This window comes from Aquila chrysaetos, chromosome 3 (assembly GCF_900496995.4).
Source record: "Aquila chrysaetos chrysaetos chromosome 3, bAquChr1.4, whole genome shotgun sequence".
Taxonomy (NCBI): domain Eukaryota; kingdom Metazoa; phylum Chordata; class Aves; order Accipitriformes; family Accipitridae; genus Aquila; species Aquila chrysaetos.
This window is the reverse complement of record NC_044006.1, coordinates 52156018-52173970: the sequence shown is the minus strand read 5'-3', so window position 1 is coordinate 52173970 and position 17953 is coordinate 52156018. Positions and strand designations below refer to the sequence as shown.

Here is a 17953-nt window from a genome sequence, read left to right as displayed (position 1 = left end):
TTACATCTCTGTAGGATAAGGGGGGTTTCCCCTGTGGCAGTGAGACTCCACCAAAGGACACCGCTACCTGATTTGCCACTCTTGGCTTATATGTCATGAGTTTCTGTTTATTATGTATTTTTACAAGAATTAAAGCCGCTTCATGTTAGAGCATCCAGGATCTATTAAATTAAATACTGACATTCACTTTAACTTTCCAGTAAAATTACTGTAAATTCGCTGTCAAAAGAATATGGCTCTTTTTGACCTTCTGCAAAATACTGAAGGGTGACCACCATTGCCACTGGAGCACCTTGGATGGAGTTAGTTTATTTCTCTTTGTAGCAAATCATAAAAACCAGTAACAGAATAGCATAGGAGGTTGCTGGTATTACAAATAAATCACTTAAAAGTTAGTTTCTCACTAAATTGGGAGGGAGAAAAGACACAGCTGAATCTGCAAAATACGAGTTGCATCTGTAATTTTAAAACCTTATTTATCATGCACCTGAAGTAAAAGTTTCAGGAAGGAGACAGTTAAAAAATGTAACATCAGTAAGGCTCACAGATTTTGCACTGAGTGCCCTTCTGTCTAAGGGAAGCAAAATGTATTCCCAGATTCTGGGGTGTTTGCAGTAGGCTTTGTCATCTTGTGTCTGACAGAAACATCATATAAACATTTAGGGGCTAGTTCTCTTGATGGTATAGATAAACAATATCCTTTACTACTGGCAAGAATTTTTGGTGGTAATTGAACAGAGAGCAAATTTTCATAATTGATTTTTGTTGTTATTGGAAGGGGCAGCTGGGATATACTGCTGTAATAAGAAGGACCATTTTATAAGCAATGCTCTTATTTGTTACTCAGTGTCAGAGTAGTGCATACATCTGAGATTGCAGTTGCTGTGCCCAAACATTGGATTTTTTTCCAGCCCTATATTCATGTTAGAACAAATTTTCCACTGCATCTAGTTAGACTTTTCAATGAGCATCTTTTAGTAGGAGAACTGGGCTTAAGGGATAGTTTTGTGGCTTGGGTCTAGCTATTATATTGCTTTATCATTGTCACACCTGCATGGATTAGGTAATATAGTTATGCGCTTCTGACAACTAAAATCCTGTCTTAATAAGTAGTTTATGACTGAGTAAACGTCTGGGGTTTAAACAGATTTTGCCATGACTGTTCAGAAAATGTAACTTTGCTTAAATCTTTTTAGGTCACGTTTGCTTGGAAATGTGCAGTTAAATCTCTCCCCCTGCCTGTGTACCCATACTGATGAATGTGACATCTTCCAGCCAGCTGTCAGGGTGCTCTGAAAGTTGGTCTGTATTTCAGCTAGCCCTGCTTTGGACTTTGACTTTCTAGGAGACTTTTTCTTTTTTTTCCCCTCTGCTTGGGCTCAGAAGGAGCATGAAAGCCTTGCATTCAGCTCCAGTCCTTGAAGATGGAATTTCATGGATGAACACTGATAGATTACATGAGGAGATTTCCAGGACACTTGGTGTGCTTAAAATTATTTGCTGTCATGCAGCCAGGCTTGTGCAAAGATCCCTGGTCACTAGCCCTGGTAGCACCACCTGAGCTGTACGTTCCCTCAGACAGGTTTCAATGACTAGTTTTTAACTTCTCATTAAAAAATAAGGGCATTAGTTTCTCTGTGGGAATAAGTTAGGACAAGCTTAATAATTTTATGTATTTCCAGAAATGCCATTATATCTGCAATCTGCCATTTTATATATGGCAGCCTTCAAAATATGCCATGTAAACTTGAGATTGGGCAAACCGGTATGGGCAGCATACTGCATTCCTGAAAGTGCCAAAGTGTCTGAAATAGTGAGATGCAGAGACCCTAAGGAGAAGGGAATAGTGGGGAAGCCAAGTCGTTGCACTTGAAGCTGCTCTTCGGTGATGGACGTTCCGCTCCCTGCCCGCGCCGCGTGCCAGGCTGCCTGGGGGGAATGTACTCTGTGAAAGCTAAACGACAGAAAGGCTGGAGTGTGGAGTGTGTTCTGATGCACCCTTGACCATGCCTGCTGGTGTCTGGTCTCTGGCACTGCTGCAGAACTGGCAGGATTTTGTCTGTCACCAGGAGCCTTCTTTCTCCTCTGTCAGTATCACCGAAACCTGCTGTGGACAGGAGGCTGGGTTGGAGAAGTGCTGCGGTGTTTGAGAGTGGAGCTGCTCTTCAGGCAGATTTGGGAGGGTTTCTTGGGAGCGGGTCCTCTCAGACCCATTGTCACAACTATTGCTGAGAAGAAACCAAACTTTCCTGGGGAAGCTGATAAAATCCTGGAGAAAAATCACCTCATTTGGAGAGAAATGTGGAATGTTTTATTTCAGTTTAGCTTTCTCCCAGCCACAAAAAAAAAAAAAAAAAAAAAAAAAAGGCAGAAGGAACTAGAACATGCTGAATAAAAATATTTCACATGATGCTGGAGCAATACAGTAAGTAGATCCTGTGTAAGCTTCTTGTGGTTCAGATGCCAGTCCAAATCTCTAGCTGATGATTCAGTATTACGAACTAGCAGACCTTCAATGAGGTCAGCTGTTTTAATCTGTGAGGACACCCCAAATTTACAAGGTACTTGGCTGATATGGTGATGAGCATAGGTTAAGTGCCAGCACATATATAAACTGGCATAAACTGCAGGTCTGTGGTGGGTCTCCATCTACAGTTTGGCATGGCTATTCTTTGAATAGCTCTAGAGAATGTTTTTTTCTCTTTCAGTGATGCAAGACAAATAAAAGGTGAGGGCAGCAACAGTTAGGATCAGTTCCTAGGGCTGAGTATTTTCTGGCTTAGATAAAGGATTCAGTCATGATATGGGCCTCTTGGATGCAGTCAGTAAACCATGTCTTATGTCCAGGACTACTTCTCTGGGTGCAGGTGTGACAGCATAGGTGTCCCTGTCTGAGTGTGGCCCACTGATGCACTGGGAAGTCCTAGAAGTATGACAGGAGACTCTGGTTGCCACTTGTGGTCCTGGTTGGTGAAAAAGCTTCAGTGAACATTGGAAGCTCTGCTAATGGAGATAGATGACTTGAGGAAGGAAATCCATCAGTCCAGATGAATGGTATAGCCCAGCCAGCTCTTGATACACTGGTTAACAAAGCCAATCTCTCCAATGGTTACCCAATTTTCAGGTTGCACTTCTAGGTACTGCGTTAAGTCCTGAGCCCTGTGATGGGCAGCAGTGTGCGCATGGCAAAGATGGATAAACTCCAGAGGCACATGCCTTTGAAGTTGGATCCCATCATATAATTCCACGATGTCCTAGTACCTTGCAGCGGAGAGGTGGCCTGGGATGGTGCGGGCCCCAGTGATATAACTTGTTTTGTTCCTGCAGGGATGTAACCTAGAGGCAAAAGCAGGATCCAAACCCCAATATCCCAACCTCTGGTGGGCATTGCACTATACCTCAGCTCTGTGTTGGAAAGTATGAGTTGCAGGGGCAAAAAAAAAAAAAATGCTTCACTTGTTCAGTTCTGCATCACTTTCACAACTGGGTACAAGTAGCCAGACCTCCCAGCCATCCTAAAGGCTTGTCTGAGATCAGCACCTAGACTGACATGGCACACATTTTTGCTCTTGTAGGACTACCCTGGTTTGAATGCAGATCCTAGGAATAGCCATGCCCTCGGCACTCACTTGTTCTCACTAATTCTGGGTTCCCTGTATGCCAGGCCAGGAAAAAAAAAAGGTATTTGCCCATTATATTGTGAAAGTGTGTGGTTTGTGCTCATTCTAGTTCCTTCTGGGGAAGGGGATGACCCCTCCTGTTGAAGGCCAAGTTGATTGGGACAGTCCCATGTGGGAGTTTTTAGATATGTTGTCATTTGTGTGTATGGGAAGATTAGTGATAAGATTAAAATCTGGGGGTTGGTGCTGTGGACAGCCTCACAGGGCACCTGGAGATGTTGCTTTGTTGCGAAATAGAAAGAATTACGCTTCTTCTGAACAGAATTTGTGGTTGCTGTGGATGAGTCTGAACCCAGTCAATCGATGTCTGGTTGGAGGTGGGAAAGGGGATTTCTTTGACCTATTTTTTCCCCCACAATGACATCACATGCACACATGGTTCTTGTCCAAGAAGAACACAGGGCCCCACATGGCTTAAAACCCATGGTGTTGAGTATTGAGTGAGAAATGCTCTTGATGGCATATTGCTTTGCCCGTTGTGGTATGGTTGAATGGAAGATGCAGTAGATATTACAGGCAGAGAGGCAGCTTAAGTAAAATACAATCTGCATGGGCTTGAAGGAGAGAAGGTGAGAAATTCCATGGAACTAAACACAGAACTGATCTTGGGAGGCTTTGCAAATGTGTTCCTATCCTTATCTGCTGGAGAACAGATTTCAGTATGGTAGCTGCAGTTCTTGAAGTCCAGAGTGGGAAGCAATGTTGGGATCTTCCCTTTTCTTTCCCTTTTCTGCCATATTCTTGGATAGGGTAGCTGAAGGGGTTGTGGTTGGGAGCGTGCAGGGACTGCCAAGTCACTCAGGTCTGTACAGGAGGATTTGCCTATGCAACTGTCCTGGGAAGAAGGACATAGGGAGGGAGGAGGGGTTGGCTAGGATCATGTGGGTCCCTCCCCAGCTGGAGCTGGTCTTCCAGCATCTCATTCTTCAGGAAAAGGTTAAGCTGGGCTCAGCTCCTCCTGGACTGGATCTTTTATTTTCTTAGTATGGTGATGATGTGTGCCCTCTGCTCCAGCAGTCGGGCTCCCAGAAGCCCTAGCAGCTGCACAGGGTGGAGGGGCAGCGCATGCTTCTGCACTCCTTGGTGGACTTGTAGGTTTTTAAGTTTTCGGTAAGCGTTGGCAGAAACTTTGTGGTTGATTCAGGGTTTGGGTTTTTTTGTTTCCTGAAGTAAAAAAAGTAGCCAGATGTATGGCACCAAAAGACTTGCAGTATTCAAATTTCTGAACCAGTAGTCAGCTTTGCTTTATGTATTAGGTATGTTGCGAGGAACTGTGTTGCAGTGAAAGGGAAGAAATGCAATTGATTTAAACAGAAGTGTGTCCAGTTACTACCAAATGAGTAGACCAGGCAAAATTGCAGAATAATCATAAAGTGCATGCTTTTGTTTCTGAAAATCAGATTTTGTAAAATAGATGAGGACAGGTATGTTTTATTATATAATGAGATGCTGCCAACTCTTACGTTACAGGGTTTTTCCCTCCGCTAATTTTTTTTCCCTTTGAGAAAGGGAAAATTTCATTTAGTAACAGCTTGTTCCTGTATTTGCTGATCAGCGCAGTCTTTGGTACCCAGTGCTGTAGCAGATTGCATGATTCCTTTTTTGCCTGTGGCATGGCTTAATTGAAGGTACAAAAAGGAATTGTGGTGCTCTAATTAATAAATTTTAGATACATGTCTTCCCATTTCAGCCATATATTTTCCAGCACTCGGGAAATTGTTCTGGTTTTCTCTTATATGAGCCTACTGAATATTGGTTTTAAATCCACTGAAAGCTTCTCTGGAAGCTCAGCTCTGGCCACAGCTATGTGCAATGGCAGTGGAGAAACCCAGACGTGAGCCAGGCCTGTTCACCCTTGCTTTGCAGCAATGAACAGAGAAGTAGAAGTATCCTAAAGATACCCGAGGTGCTAGCGATGGTATGTTACCTGCCCCTTTGAACCAGCTTTATAGTGCTAAGCTGGAATGACTTTTTTTTCCGTAATTCTTAACGTACAGCCCATTGGGAAAGGGAAAAGGGGAAAGCTAAACAACCTGAAATCTGTGTGTGTTTATGTCTAAATGCGCACATGTGCACAGAGTAGATTCAGGAGGGGTTGGTTATATGTAACATATGTGATGCAGTTGATGTGTCTCTTTATTCTGTCAAGTGCTTGGTACATTTACAGGCAAAATAAAAAATCAGCAATGCAGTCCATAGAAAAAGAGGGTGGTGAGCATAAGTGCCTGCCATGGAGCCCATGCTGAGCCAGGTACTTCAGTGTGGTCCTAACCTTATCTCTGTGTAATCTCACCAAGGCAAGGTTACTGGCAATTCATTTAAATAGGGTAGGTGGAACCATTATTTTGCTTTTCAACATTTGTTTAAGGTTTTTAGGTGTGGAATTTTTTTTTTTTTAAAAAAAAAAAGGAGAAAATATAGTTGTATTTGACTTGGCTTTCTTTTTTCTTCTCACTGATATCTCCCGGCTGGCTTGAAGTATCCTTTTCATCCAGCAGGTTGTTTTCACTGGGCTGGTCACATCTTGTCCTGCAGGTGCCATGTAGAGCGGTTGGGTTCTGCACATGAAATGCATGAAAAGTTGGGGAGACTAAAATGAACTGAAGGGCAAAGACAGCAGAGCATGGTCTTCTGGACCTTTTCAAGAGGTGGGCATTGGCAACCATCCTGCCTGGTGTATGAGTGTCTGGTGTGTTCTTCAAAGTTCGTGAATGAAGGATGAAGTTTCGAGAGTGACTTTCCTACCGTCTCTTTTCAAGTAATCCCGCGAGCACTCATTTCTTGCTCAGCGGTGTTTGTTTAGCGTTCAAAAAGATGCTGATAAGAACAGCCCATCCTGCTGTTTAATACCGTTCATTTACCCTGGGCTTCTATGCGATTGCTTTTTAGTCCATGAATTTCAGTCTGTGCATCTCTCCTCTATGGGATGTGCTTGGGGTGATATCAGTGAGCTTGTTTATATGGGCTAAATCAATCACATTTTGGATTAGACCTGTTAGTCCTCAATTATAATGGGGAAAAATGTAATCAAAAGAGATGGAGAGTAAACCAACTATACAACTTAGGGGGCATTTTTTCCTTCAAATGCAGTAAAGGCTTTTAAAAAAGACATGGATATGTGTGGTAATTCCTCATTCATTTTAGGTTTTCACGGGGGGCAGGGAGGGGGGGGGAACAAGATTGAAAATTCTAAGTAGAGTAACAAAATGTTTTGAAAAAAATGTTTCCAGTAATTGTAGAAAAGTATGGAAAGAAATCAAAGCTGTCTGAAATTAAAACCTTTATGTGAAAGTTTAGACCACAGTGTCTAGATTCATTGCTACTAACTGTAAAGTTTTAAGTTAGACAGATACTTCAGTACTGTGTTTTTCCCTGCTGTTTCCTCCATATTCCATTTGCTGCACTCACATTATTATTATAATATCTTGATGGTGGCTTGAAAATATTGAGGCTTTACAAGGAACTGCCATCTAGATTATAATTTTATAGCTTGTTGGTTTGGGGTTTTTAAAATGAATCATGCTGCTTTAAAAAGCTTAAGTCAAAATGACTTCATTTTTGTTCTTTATTTTAATTATCTAGATATTCTGCTTTTAGGACTTTTTTTTTTCTGCCAACTGTTTTTCACAAGGTCATGAAATGGATGTCTACACTTAAATTGAACTTTTTCAGTTCAACCCTGTATCATTGTGGAAAACATTTTCTTGGCTTGCTCCCAGCAAGTCTGATGACAGCTCAGAGTACAGAAGTTTCCATATCATCATTGAGGCCCAGTCCCAAATCCCATACTCAGATAGGCCAAATTCTTCAGTGGCAACTCTTGTAGACAGTCATTTGCCCAGGTGTCGTGTCGTACGTTTGGCTGGGTAGTCAAGTGTGAATACAAAATAAGAGGTGCAGATTGTATCCGAATGCCAAATCTTCCATGTTGTGGGCAAGAGGGAGACTTGCCTTACTCATATAAAGGGGAGAAGTGTTTTGGCAGCATCTAGGACATTTGCTGCCTTAACAGAACCCTTTATGTAGTGGTGAGTCAATTTTTTTACTTAGATCTCCTAGGTGAGTCCTAACTAGTAAGACCGTGTATGTTTTTATAAGAGAAGGAGTGAGGGCTATCCCCCTTGTTTTAATTAGTATACGTAGGGAAATCTTCACCCTGTGGTGGTGACGCATCCTGAAAGAGGAAGCGGTAGGTTGCAGCTTTGCTCTCTAGATCACTTCAGACCTCAGAAGCTGGTAATGTTGGATTTTCATTGCCAGAAGAAAGTGCACTAAATAACTTTGTATGAGCAGGCAAGGTTAGCACTGCAGGGAATGTTTTTCTGCTTGCTGTGTGGTTAAATCATCTTTGTGCGATGGGGTTATTTTTAACCTGTTGTGGTCTTCTAAGTCACATACTGCCTCTGCTTCTGCACATGATGTCATTGGAGATCGAACGATTGCCTCTTCCACTGGGGTGCTGACCGCGGGCAGGTCCAGGCTCGCCACCACCAAGCTGGGTGGTCTGGGCATTTGGGCAGCTCCTGGATTCCGCTAGGCTCTCCTGGTATGTGTGAAGGGGACTGGAAGCACAGGAGGGGACTGGAAGCACAGGAGCAGCTGCCATCCTGCCAGCGCTGGCGGGACCTCATGAGTGCAGGAGGGACAGCAGGACCCTGCTTTGCCCACCATGTGCCGGTAGACGTCCTCATCATTGAGGTGCCATGGCAGAAGTGTCGGTCTCTCCACAGCCTCTCTAGTAGGTAGCAGCTACAAGGAGCTGACCTCCTTCTCTCACGTGCCTGGATTCGCCCTGGTTCTGTCCTGAATGTGTTTCCACATCCCAGTCTCCTTCCCTGCCCCCTTTCCCTACCTTTCTGAAGAGTATTACTGGGAAAGGATTGGCCACCAAACTTTGTTTAGGGCTTTGGAGGAGTTGTGAGGGAGTTGAGGAGGGCCATGGCCTCCAAGCCCAGGAGGAGTGAGAAGAAACAGGGGATATATGCTGGAAAACTCATTCTGGTGTGCTTGGGATGCATGCCTCGGGGGGACCCAAACGGAGACCAGCGTGTGCGAAATGAAGATCTGCTCTTTGGATGTATAAGGCCCCCCCGGAGGAGCAGCTGAGAGGACCTGCATGGGCTGTGGTGCGGTGGCTGGTGAGGAGCTTGCCGGTGGGGTCCTGGCTGCCTTGCACCCGTGGGGTGGGTCAGGTTTGGTAGGACCCATGGGTGGCCCGTGGGTTTGACCACCTCAACTCTGCCTTGTGTCTTGCTGAACGCTGCCTCGTCCTCAGCACCAGTGTCCCTGTGCTGCTGAGTTGCCTCACAGTGCAGTCGTTGCTGCAGGTGGTTGTGAATAAAACTAGAAGGAGAAATGTTGTTTTGTGGGCTGTTAATTATTTTCTGGTGTCGAAGGCAAAGGGCTCTCTGGCCTGTTACCTCCTTCCTTTCAAGTCAGTGTTATGCTAATGGCTAGATATAACCCCTGAAGAACTGTCATTAGTGGTTTGTTGCTTATTTATTTGCTTTTTTTTGTTACATTAAAGATCCCATTAATTGTGTCATCTTTCGTTACCATATTAATAGAGCTGAGTTCAATTACTGTAACTTGATTTAAAGGAAAAAAAAATGCTCCTCATAACATCATATGGTACAGTTAAAGTGGCACCACTAAATCAATTTAATCTTCTTAATACAAAATACCTTTTTCTCAGACATTTTCTCTTGCTTTTCTAGTAAGTCAGTCTAATCTCAGCTTAGGTATTACTCAGGAAGCTTTAGTAAAAATTTCTGTCATTTTGTAAGAATTCAGTTTATTGTTTTCAAGACTTGTCATCTTGCTAATTGTGTGCTGAAATATACTACCACTGTACAGTATTATAAGGGATAGATATAAGAGGTATTGTGTGTAGAAGTGCTATGGCCTTTAATTTCTGATTTGAATTGCTTGATAGAAGGTAAACTTGGTGGTGAATAATGGAAAGAAATCTTTAATTGCTGTAAAGGAGCACTCAGAGTACCCAAATTCATTCAATTACAGTTTCTGCTGCTGTAGAAATAGTGTATTTATTTTAGAATACAGTGAGAATTAAATGGCAATTGCTAATGATTCTGAGTAGGTGTTGGTACAATATCGGCACAAAATACTGAGCATCATGTGAAGGAAAATCGCCAATGTGTGTTTTTGTTTCTTTTCTCATTTAAAAAGTGTCCTAACTTCCAGTGGAATATAATCAAAATGTGCAACTCTCTGGTAATGTTTTGGGGAGATATTTTCATTGCTCTATTTTAGAGAGAAATTAGAACAATCTGTAAGAAAAAAAATCTGAATTTCTGTCTCTATCCTCCCCCCAACCCTGCCACCGCATTTCCTGGTTCCTGGGCAGGAAGCTACAGGTGCTGTTTTCACAAAACTTTGTCAAGACTACTTTAAATAAAAACACTTTTATTTTTCTTACCATCATTCAACACAAAGCGAGTTTGTTGGCTTGATCAGTTTCCGACTGGGCAAATATCCACAGTGGTTTTTTGAAATCATTCACGGCTGATACCGGCCCTGAAGCCATTCTTTCAGAGGCTCCCCAGAGAGCAGCCTGAGCTCTTGCTGGGATGCAAGGTGAACCACAGGTGCCTCTAGAGCCAAGTCCTTCAGGTTTGCATCTTCATGGTTTGGATGAAGCAGCCTGAGAAAAACACCGGTCCCATACATGAGACTTACTGTGCCCTTGCCGTTAGGAAAATAAGTTTCTGTTGTGCTTTACTGGTACTTTATCACCAGGTGGAAAAGATATATGGCTCCTAAATCAACTTTACAACCCAAATGCCATTGAGATTTGGCTAGCTAGATCAGGTGAAAAGATTTCCTTTGTGTCTGGGAGTATCTGTCAGATAACATCTGTAGTATGCCGTGTTAAAATATTTCTGCTGAGAGGAGTTTTAGGTTTTGTTATAGTCAGTATACTAGTGATGCAAGTCTAAATGCTGTCACCTGTGATTTCCACATTTCTCATGATAAAGCATATAAAAATAAGCAGACCAGCTGCTCACCTACTGCTGAAAGCTTGCTTCTGTATATTTGTCAAACATGGCACGTATACCTTATGATTTAGGTTAAGGTGCCTGCATAATTTTTTGCCTGCAGCTCCTTGTGTTTCCTTCTAAAAGCTGTGTGCATTCAAAAAAATTTAAATTAATTCAAAGTTAATTAGTCAAGATTGAAATTAATTCAAGCATGAAATATTTCTCTGGGGGCACAGATGTGAGGAAGTGGTCAAAGCCAAAGGAAGGGACAAATTAAATGGTTACGTATACAGCATTATTTGACCTGCATCCACGTAAACCTGTCTTGAGCAATGTTTTAAGCACACTTTCTGTAACTGCATGTGTTCCTCCAGTCTTTGCTGGCTTGGCCTTTTGAAAAATATCTCTATTTCAGTTTGCATTTATATGCGAGGATGATAATATCCAATAATCAGTACTGAAGCGTCAGCCAGTTGACCAGTGCTGCAGTTCTCCAGCGATGTGGGTTGTGTTTGTATGTGATAGTATAAGGGGAGGTGTTGCCCCGCTTCCCCTCTCCCATCCAAGCCATTTGCCCTTGACTGCTCCTCAGCCCGCTCCTCCCCTCTGACTCTGCAAATTATCTGAGGATGTGTGTTTTCTGAAGGTTTATTTTGAGGAATGACACTTTTAAAGGAATGAGATTGCATGCCTGAAAGTAGGTTAGTTTTGTTTAGAGTCTTATTTATGATTGCAAATGGCGTGTGTGATTTTTGCAAACAATTTGTGTCTGAAGTGTCAAAAGCTTTTGACAGAACTTATTTCATTTCTTTGCAAAAATACAGTTTCAAGTGGATGGTCCAGTGGCTAAGAAACAACTGTGGATATCAGTATCTGGACTGTGGTATTCTTTTTTTCTTTTTTTTCTTGAACCTAGAGGCATGCACTGTTTGTGGTTTGTGCAGCGAGGCTGTCTTCATTTTTTTGTTGTGTCATGCAAGGAGGATCTTGTTTTACTTGACATGGCAAACTTCACCTGGTAATAATTAAACTTTGGCTCTGTTAAACAATTTGAGTTTTACTGAAAGGCACAGGAGCAAGCAGGTCATAATCTGCAGAAATGATGTAAACCCACTTCTTTAATGCCTTAGCTATTCTTTTGACTCCGTTTAACTTCAAAGTTAGCTTTGTACGTAGGCTGTGAACCATTTGGCCCAGTACCAGCCATAAGAAGCACAAAACTCTGTTAGTACATTCACTTCGTACTTTTGCCAAGATCCATTAAAACACTGGGATAACTTTCTGTACATACTACATAACATCTTTCAGGCATTTCCCTGGATGTTACCGATGAGCATTACCAGATGTTATTACAAACAGTCAAAGAGGTGTTTCACCACCTGTAACTCAACATTGGGGGTCAGCGTCCTAGAATCTGAGCATCTAGGATATGGCAATATAGAAGTTAAATGTGGGCTCTCCTAGACAGTGTCCTGGTGAGTATTTTGTTACTATTCATCATGAGGCCTACGTTATTCAGTATAAGAGAAGAAGAGAGATGATAATTACTGAATGAGTTGAATATTCAGTATATACATTTCTCAGAATTTGGTGAGAGAAGTGAAAAAGTGATTTTCCTGTTACCAACAGTGAAGTATCCTTATTTCTGTGGCCAACTGGGAAGCAGAAAGCAGCCATATATGGGCTGAAATTCTCCGAAGAATGTGCAATAAATAGATAGTTCGGAAGAAGGCTCTGCAGGGTCTCATGAGCGCAGCAGTTTGGGAGGGGGAGGAGTCTATTTCCAGCTCAAGAAATAGTTAGCAGCACAGGACTTGTTTATTTAGTGTGGAGAAAAGACTAAGAGGAGTAAGTTCTTAAAATAATAAATTCTCTCTTTATGAAACATTGTACCAGTAAAATTGTGGTCACAGATTAAAGGCATCAACTTTCTATTGGGAATTGGTGTTTGTTTTGGTGAGGTTTGGTTTGGGGGAAGGAGGGTGGCTTTTCTGTTTTGCATTTGGACCCTTTTGTACGTGCTGACCCAGGTGCACGGCGCACTTGGCAGCATGGCAGAAGCAGCCTGTGCCAACCCCTGGTTTGGCTTGTGGAGGTAGGCAGGGGTGGGCACTCTACAACTGAGTCCTTTTGAGAGCTATTGAAACCGCGTCTGCCTTGTGCCAGGTTGGTAGGCATGGGGAGGAAGAACAAGGTGGCAGAAGCGCGAACGCCCGGTGCACCCTGCAGCATGGGGCGCTTTGGCACGGAGCCGGCTCTGTCCGGGAGTTATTCCCAGGCTTAGAGGTCAACTGCAGAACTGCAGGTTGCCCATTTTGCTCCCTTCCCAAGGCCATGGAGATCTGGGATTTTGTGGGGTGAGATGTCCAACCCTTGTGCTCTGAAATGCAAAAGTGTTGCTGAACGTAGTGGCTGTACTCCAGATGTGTTTTGCTGGCAACAGCTGGAAGGGAAGACAGCAGCCTGAATAGAGGAAGGGCAGTAACGAGGCAGCTTAGGACATTGACTTTTGGAAGGTGTGCAGCAATAGCCCAGTCGCGGGTTGCCCAGGGGCTAGACTTGGAAATGCTGTAAAATCTGGAAGAAGACCAGATTTTTCCAGTATGTGTTTTGTCAGATCCTAGGGAAGTCTAAATGCAGACTGGACGCAAGTGCCCTGAACAAAGCTAATGTCCTTGAGAGTGTTTCAGGCAAAGGGAAGGGAAATGAGGTCTCTCCTGCTTGCCTGTCTTGTGTACCGTGTGTGGTCATCGTGAATGGATCATTAACCTTCTTTGGCAAGATCCCTCTGAGGACAATCCAGGTTTCCCTTCCTGTCACTTTCTAGAAACTGTACCCAGAAATGTAATAAATGGTGAGGGGGAGCTTGCCACTTTCATAGGTCTTCAGAGGCTTAAACCAGCCCTGATGACTTCCTGTTGTAGTAGTTGTAATTGCTAAAAGAATTGTTTATATTTGCCTCATTGCATCTGTTGTAATAGTTGTGGGTGGGTGGAGAATAAGAACATCCAACATGAAGTAAGAAAATTAGTGTGTTTTCAAAATTTTCCCTGTATGGTTTTTTTCTTTTTAAATTAAAGTTTTTAGACAAAAGTAGTCAAAGGTGTTTCTGTTGGAATGTCTGTGTTAATAACTTTTCAAATTTATTTTTCAAATCTAGATCATCGACAAGGAGATCAATCCTTTTGTGGATAAGTGGGAGGAAGAAGGACAGTTCCCAGCACATAAAGTATTTAAAACCCTGGGACAGGCTGGATTCCTTGGTGTGGATAAGCCAACAGGTAGGAGAGTGTATAACTCCTGGGTATTAATGTTGACAGTGATAGACTCATGACATTATCTCAGATTGCTTTTGCCCCAGATCAAAACATGGTTCAGAATTCAGTGTAAAGTTTACTTACATTTCTCAGTCACAGGTGTGCTGGTTACCAACTGTGCAAATACAGAAAATAATGTTGCTGAGTGCTGAAGTTGATATTCTCCTAAATATAAATGTTAAAACCATGTGTGACTGTTATTTTAAAGTCAGTGAAATGAATGTCACTTCAATTTTCAACATTCAATCTGTATAATGACTTTTCTTCTGGATTCAGACACATATGGAATAATCTCAATCTTCATTAAAGAAAGTTTGAAGGCATTGAAAGTGTTGTAAGGTTTGGTTTATTATACTTCCTTAACCTGTAACCTCTACATCATTTTAATGTATTCTGTCTTGTCATTCAGAGGATGAGGTTTGTGTGGCTTTTAGGCCATTATATCCTAGACTGTCTTTAAAATGGACTATTCCAGCCCACAGAAACATGTACAGAAGAAGAAGCTGATGATATACAGAGCAAGGACAGAGCAAGTTTCATGTGTACACATATATATTGGTGAGGAAAAAAGTCAAGAAGTCCAGAGGACTAGGAGGTATTTCTGCTCTTCAGCTGAAATACCTATTCCCCTCTTTTTTTTGTTTTGTTTGTATGGGATGTAATTTATACTTGTTTTCTTTTCAAATGCTACTGTTATGTGTTCTTGTCAGAATTCTCTGGGGTTTTTTCCCCCATTTTCTTACTTGTGGTTAAAACGTTTAAAACAAAAGCAGGTTTGCATAGGCAAACCTTTAGCAATTGTGGTGAATTCAGAGCAGCCCGAAGTAACAACGTTTGAAAAGTTAACTGCAGATAATTGTCTATATGGAGCAGCTCACACAACCTTAGCTGTGCCGCACCACATCATTATGTTGCTAAGGGACAGGATTTGAACTGTGGAACAAATTATGTCTTGTCACTACTTACTTTCAGAAGAAATTTTTCCTCTTGAAATGAACTTTCTTATTCTTATACATTCCAGTGTGGAAGGTTTTTTCTCTAGCTGTTCAGCTGTTGGAGCTTGCAGAACTGTTTAGCTGTGATTGTCCAACAAATCCAATTAGGTCAGAGCTGGTATTTCTTTACAAAAATGCTGACAGTTTGAGACTATACTTAAGATCTATTTAAAGGACAAATGGGATTACTGGGGGAGGGAGAAAACCGCCTCTACCTTCTGCTATAATTGTTTGACAGGCAGATTTGAAATGTGTCTCAGTGGGGTCTCCTTCACACTGCTAGTATTCATGTTGGTTGTAATTATGGTGCATTGCATTGCTGCCAGATTACAGCCCCATCTTGTTGTTATGTTCATCTCAGGACATGCAGAGGCCTCGGCTGGGGTAAGGAACCTCAGTGCTGAGCATGCTGCGCATAAAACATTGTGGAGGTGGGAACTTTGTATAATGCTCACAAAATAGCTAGGACAAGAAATAACTGGAGTGAAATCTAGCGAGTAAGGACTTGTGGAGGCAAAGATGGGCACAGAAGGTTGCGTGCACTGGCTACACTTGTCATACTCATGATTGAGAATATTTTAGCTTTGGCTTTAACACTTGTATCTAGCTGTTAATCTAATTTGTTGGGCCTCTGCAGCTGCATTTTATAAAAGCTGTAAAAAACTGGATAATGCTCTCAGCAACATGTGGTCCATCTCAGTCCATTTTCTGGAGCAAGGTATTGTTGGGTACAGAAAGTGCACCAACTCCCTGGAACATGCTGCCTTTGCAGCATTCAGTTGTGCAACAGAATGTCACCAGATCCAGCTTTGCTCTGAAATGGTATAGTACCACCAGGTACATCCTGAAAGTCCTGAAACTTTCTCATGATAGCAAGTGAAACAGTCAGGTGTGTAACAGCGCAGTCTCAACAGCAGGACTTTGGCAAAGCCTGAAATTCTTTATCTTCTACGCTTCTACAAAGTGCTTATGCTTGCTGTATGATTAGTGTGTACTGGTAGTAGTAATTAAAAATAAAACTAAGAGGTATACCTTTTATACTCTGCTTAGCCACTTCTATTATTTACCTGCTGTGTGCAGAGGAAGACAGGTCTTAAGAGATTTGAGGAAGCCAAGAGCAGCTGGGAGTTTTGGAGGGATGTTGGGGGAGGTCTGGAGAAGAGAGGTTAAGTTGATTTGAGGAGAGCAATTGCAACACAGAGCCATGTGAGTAACAACCTGCCCTACTTTCTCTTTCCAGCACAAACCAAAATTATAATTATCATGTTGTATCCCTTCAAACCCAGATCATAAAGCATTCTTTTTAAAGGAGGCTGAATTTTTCAAGTTAAATCACTTCAGTAGCAGCTGCAATTTTGAAATATAAGTTTTTCTGAATTTGTTTTCCAAGGTTATTCTGTCAAGTACAGTGTTTTTTTTTTCCTGTAAAATTAATTTTGAAGCTTTCTGATTGGGCAGAAACAGGTCACAAACTTGTTTTGCTTAGATAGAAGGAAACATCTGTTGGAACTCGGATTTGTTGAAACTGGACTTTTTCCTGTGTAAACACCATTCCCTTTATGAACAATGAGCTGCTTAACGGGAGTCAGGTTTTTAAAAGAACGTGCCTTACATGTGTCCCTTATCATTGGAAACTTTCTCTGTGTGGAGAACTGATTTGGGGCACTATTTGTATTGCAAAGGCTCCATCAATTCCCACCATATGCAGTTGTGAGCTACAAACTTGTCAAGGTTTTTCCTGTATATTTTTTCACAGTTGTTTATGATTGTAGCCAGTATTGGCTGTAGTACAGTAGTTCAGGATGTTAGTTGGAGGTGTCCTGTAAACACTGTGGGCAAGGCCCAGCCATGCGCCCATAATGGGAGAATCTTTAAGATGGTCAATGGATTTAACTGACTACACTGTCTGGTCAGTCCTCTGCCAGAGAAAGATTCTTCTCTTTTAGCCATTTCTCTGCTCTGGTATTCTCTACACGACTCAAAAATAGTGCCTATGCTGGTTTTCCTGGGGAAAAAGTGTGCGTTGTTCTGTTATACTAGGAAATTCTTCCTACTAGTAAAATACACGCTGAAAAAGTAAACATCATTTATGCATAAAAAGTGTCTGTTTGCTCTATGCAGAATGTGTTTTACAGAATCGCTCAGTTCAGCCTGAAGTATTTAGTTTGAGGGAAAAAAAGCCCCAACGTCTCTATATACTTATTATTCTTCATTTATGTTTACTGTGTGTTTCTCCTTAAATTATAAACTTTCTGGGCTATTGAGGTACTGACAGTCCCAAAACTAAGGGCAGAAAATATTAGGGTAGGCAGCAAAAATATTTTAAACAGTCTTGGTAGTTGGCCATTGTCTGTTTTGCTAAGGGAAGTGGGCAAGACATGTTCTTTGGAGTGTTTTATGTGCAGATTAGATGAGATACTGGAGTAAAGGCTGAAAAGGTCTATGTGGTCATTTGTGATCTTATGGTTTATGAATCAAAGCTTTGGCTGTTGCTAAATTTCAGGATGTGTTGCCAAAGACACAGGCTCAAAATGTACTGTTACGTGCCTGCGTATGCCAACGCAGATAATTAAAAGTTGTTTTTATCAGCTGATGCAAAAGTACACTAATCCTCCCGTAAAGGCTCAGGGAAAGCAAAGAGGAGGGGAGAGAAAGGTTTGTAAGAGGGCAGTGTCTCCTGTCCTGCATATTCACATAGCATCGCTGTGAGACATAAGTGATAATGATGCCTGCTCTAGTATTTCATTAGTGTTTTCACTGGCAGTCCTGTAGGAATATTTAGCAGAATGTATTAGCGTGTAGAAATAATTATGAGAGATATGTCCAAATCGTAACCTTCACTTATTCCCATCAAACTCTTAGCAGTGCACTTGTAGAAATATGTTCTTAAATATATCAAGAAAATCAGGAAACTATGTGGTAAGACTTGTACATGGATGGGAAAGTACAGTTTCACACTA

At 41.9% G+C, this 17953-nt stretch overlaps 1 protein-coding gene across 2 annotated transcripts in view; it reads left to right on the top strand.

Moving 5' to 3' along the window:
* Positions 1-17953, top strand: part of LOC115339085 (probable acyl-CoA dehydrogenase 6) — a 98723-nt gene that overhangs the window by 3177 nt on the left and 77593 nt on the right. For both annotated transcript variants that reach the window (XM_030008445.2, XM_030008444.2), the window contains exon 2: positions 13842-13962. In XM_030008445.2, coding sequence (XP_029864305.1) covers positions 13842-13962 — 121 coding nt within the window. The remainder of the gene's footprint in view (positions 1-13841; positions 13963-17953) is intronic.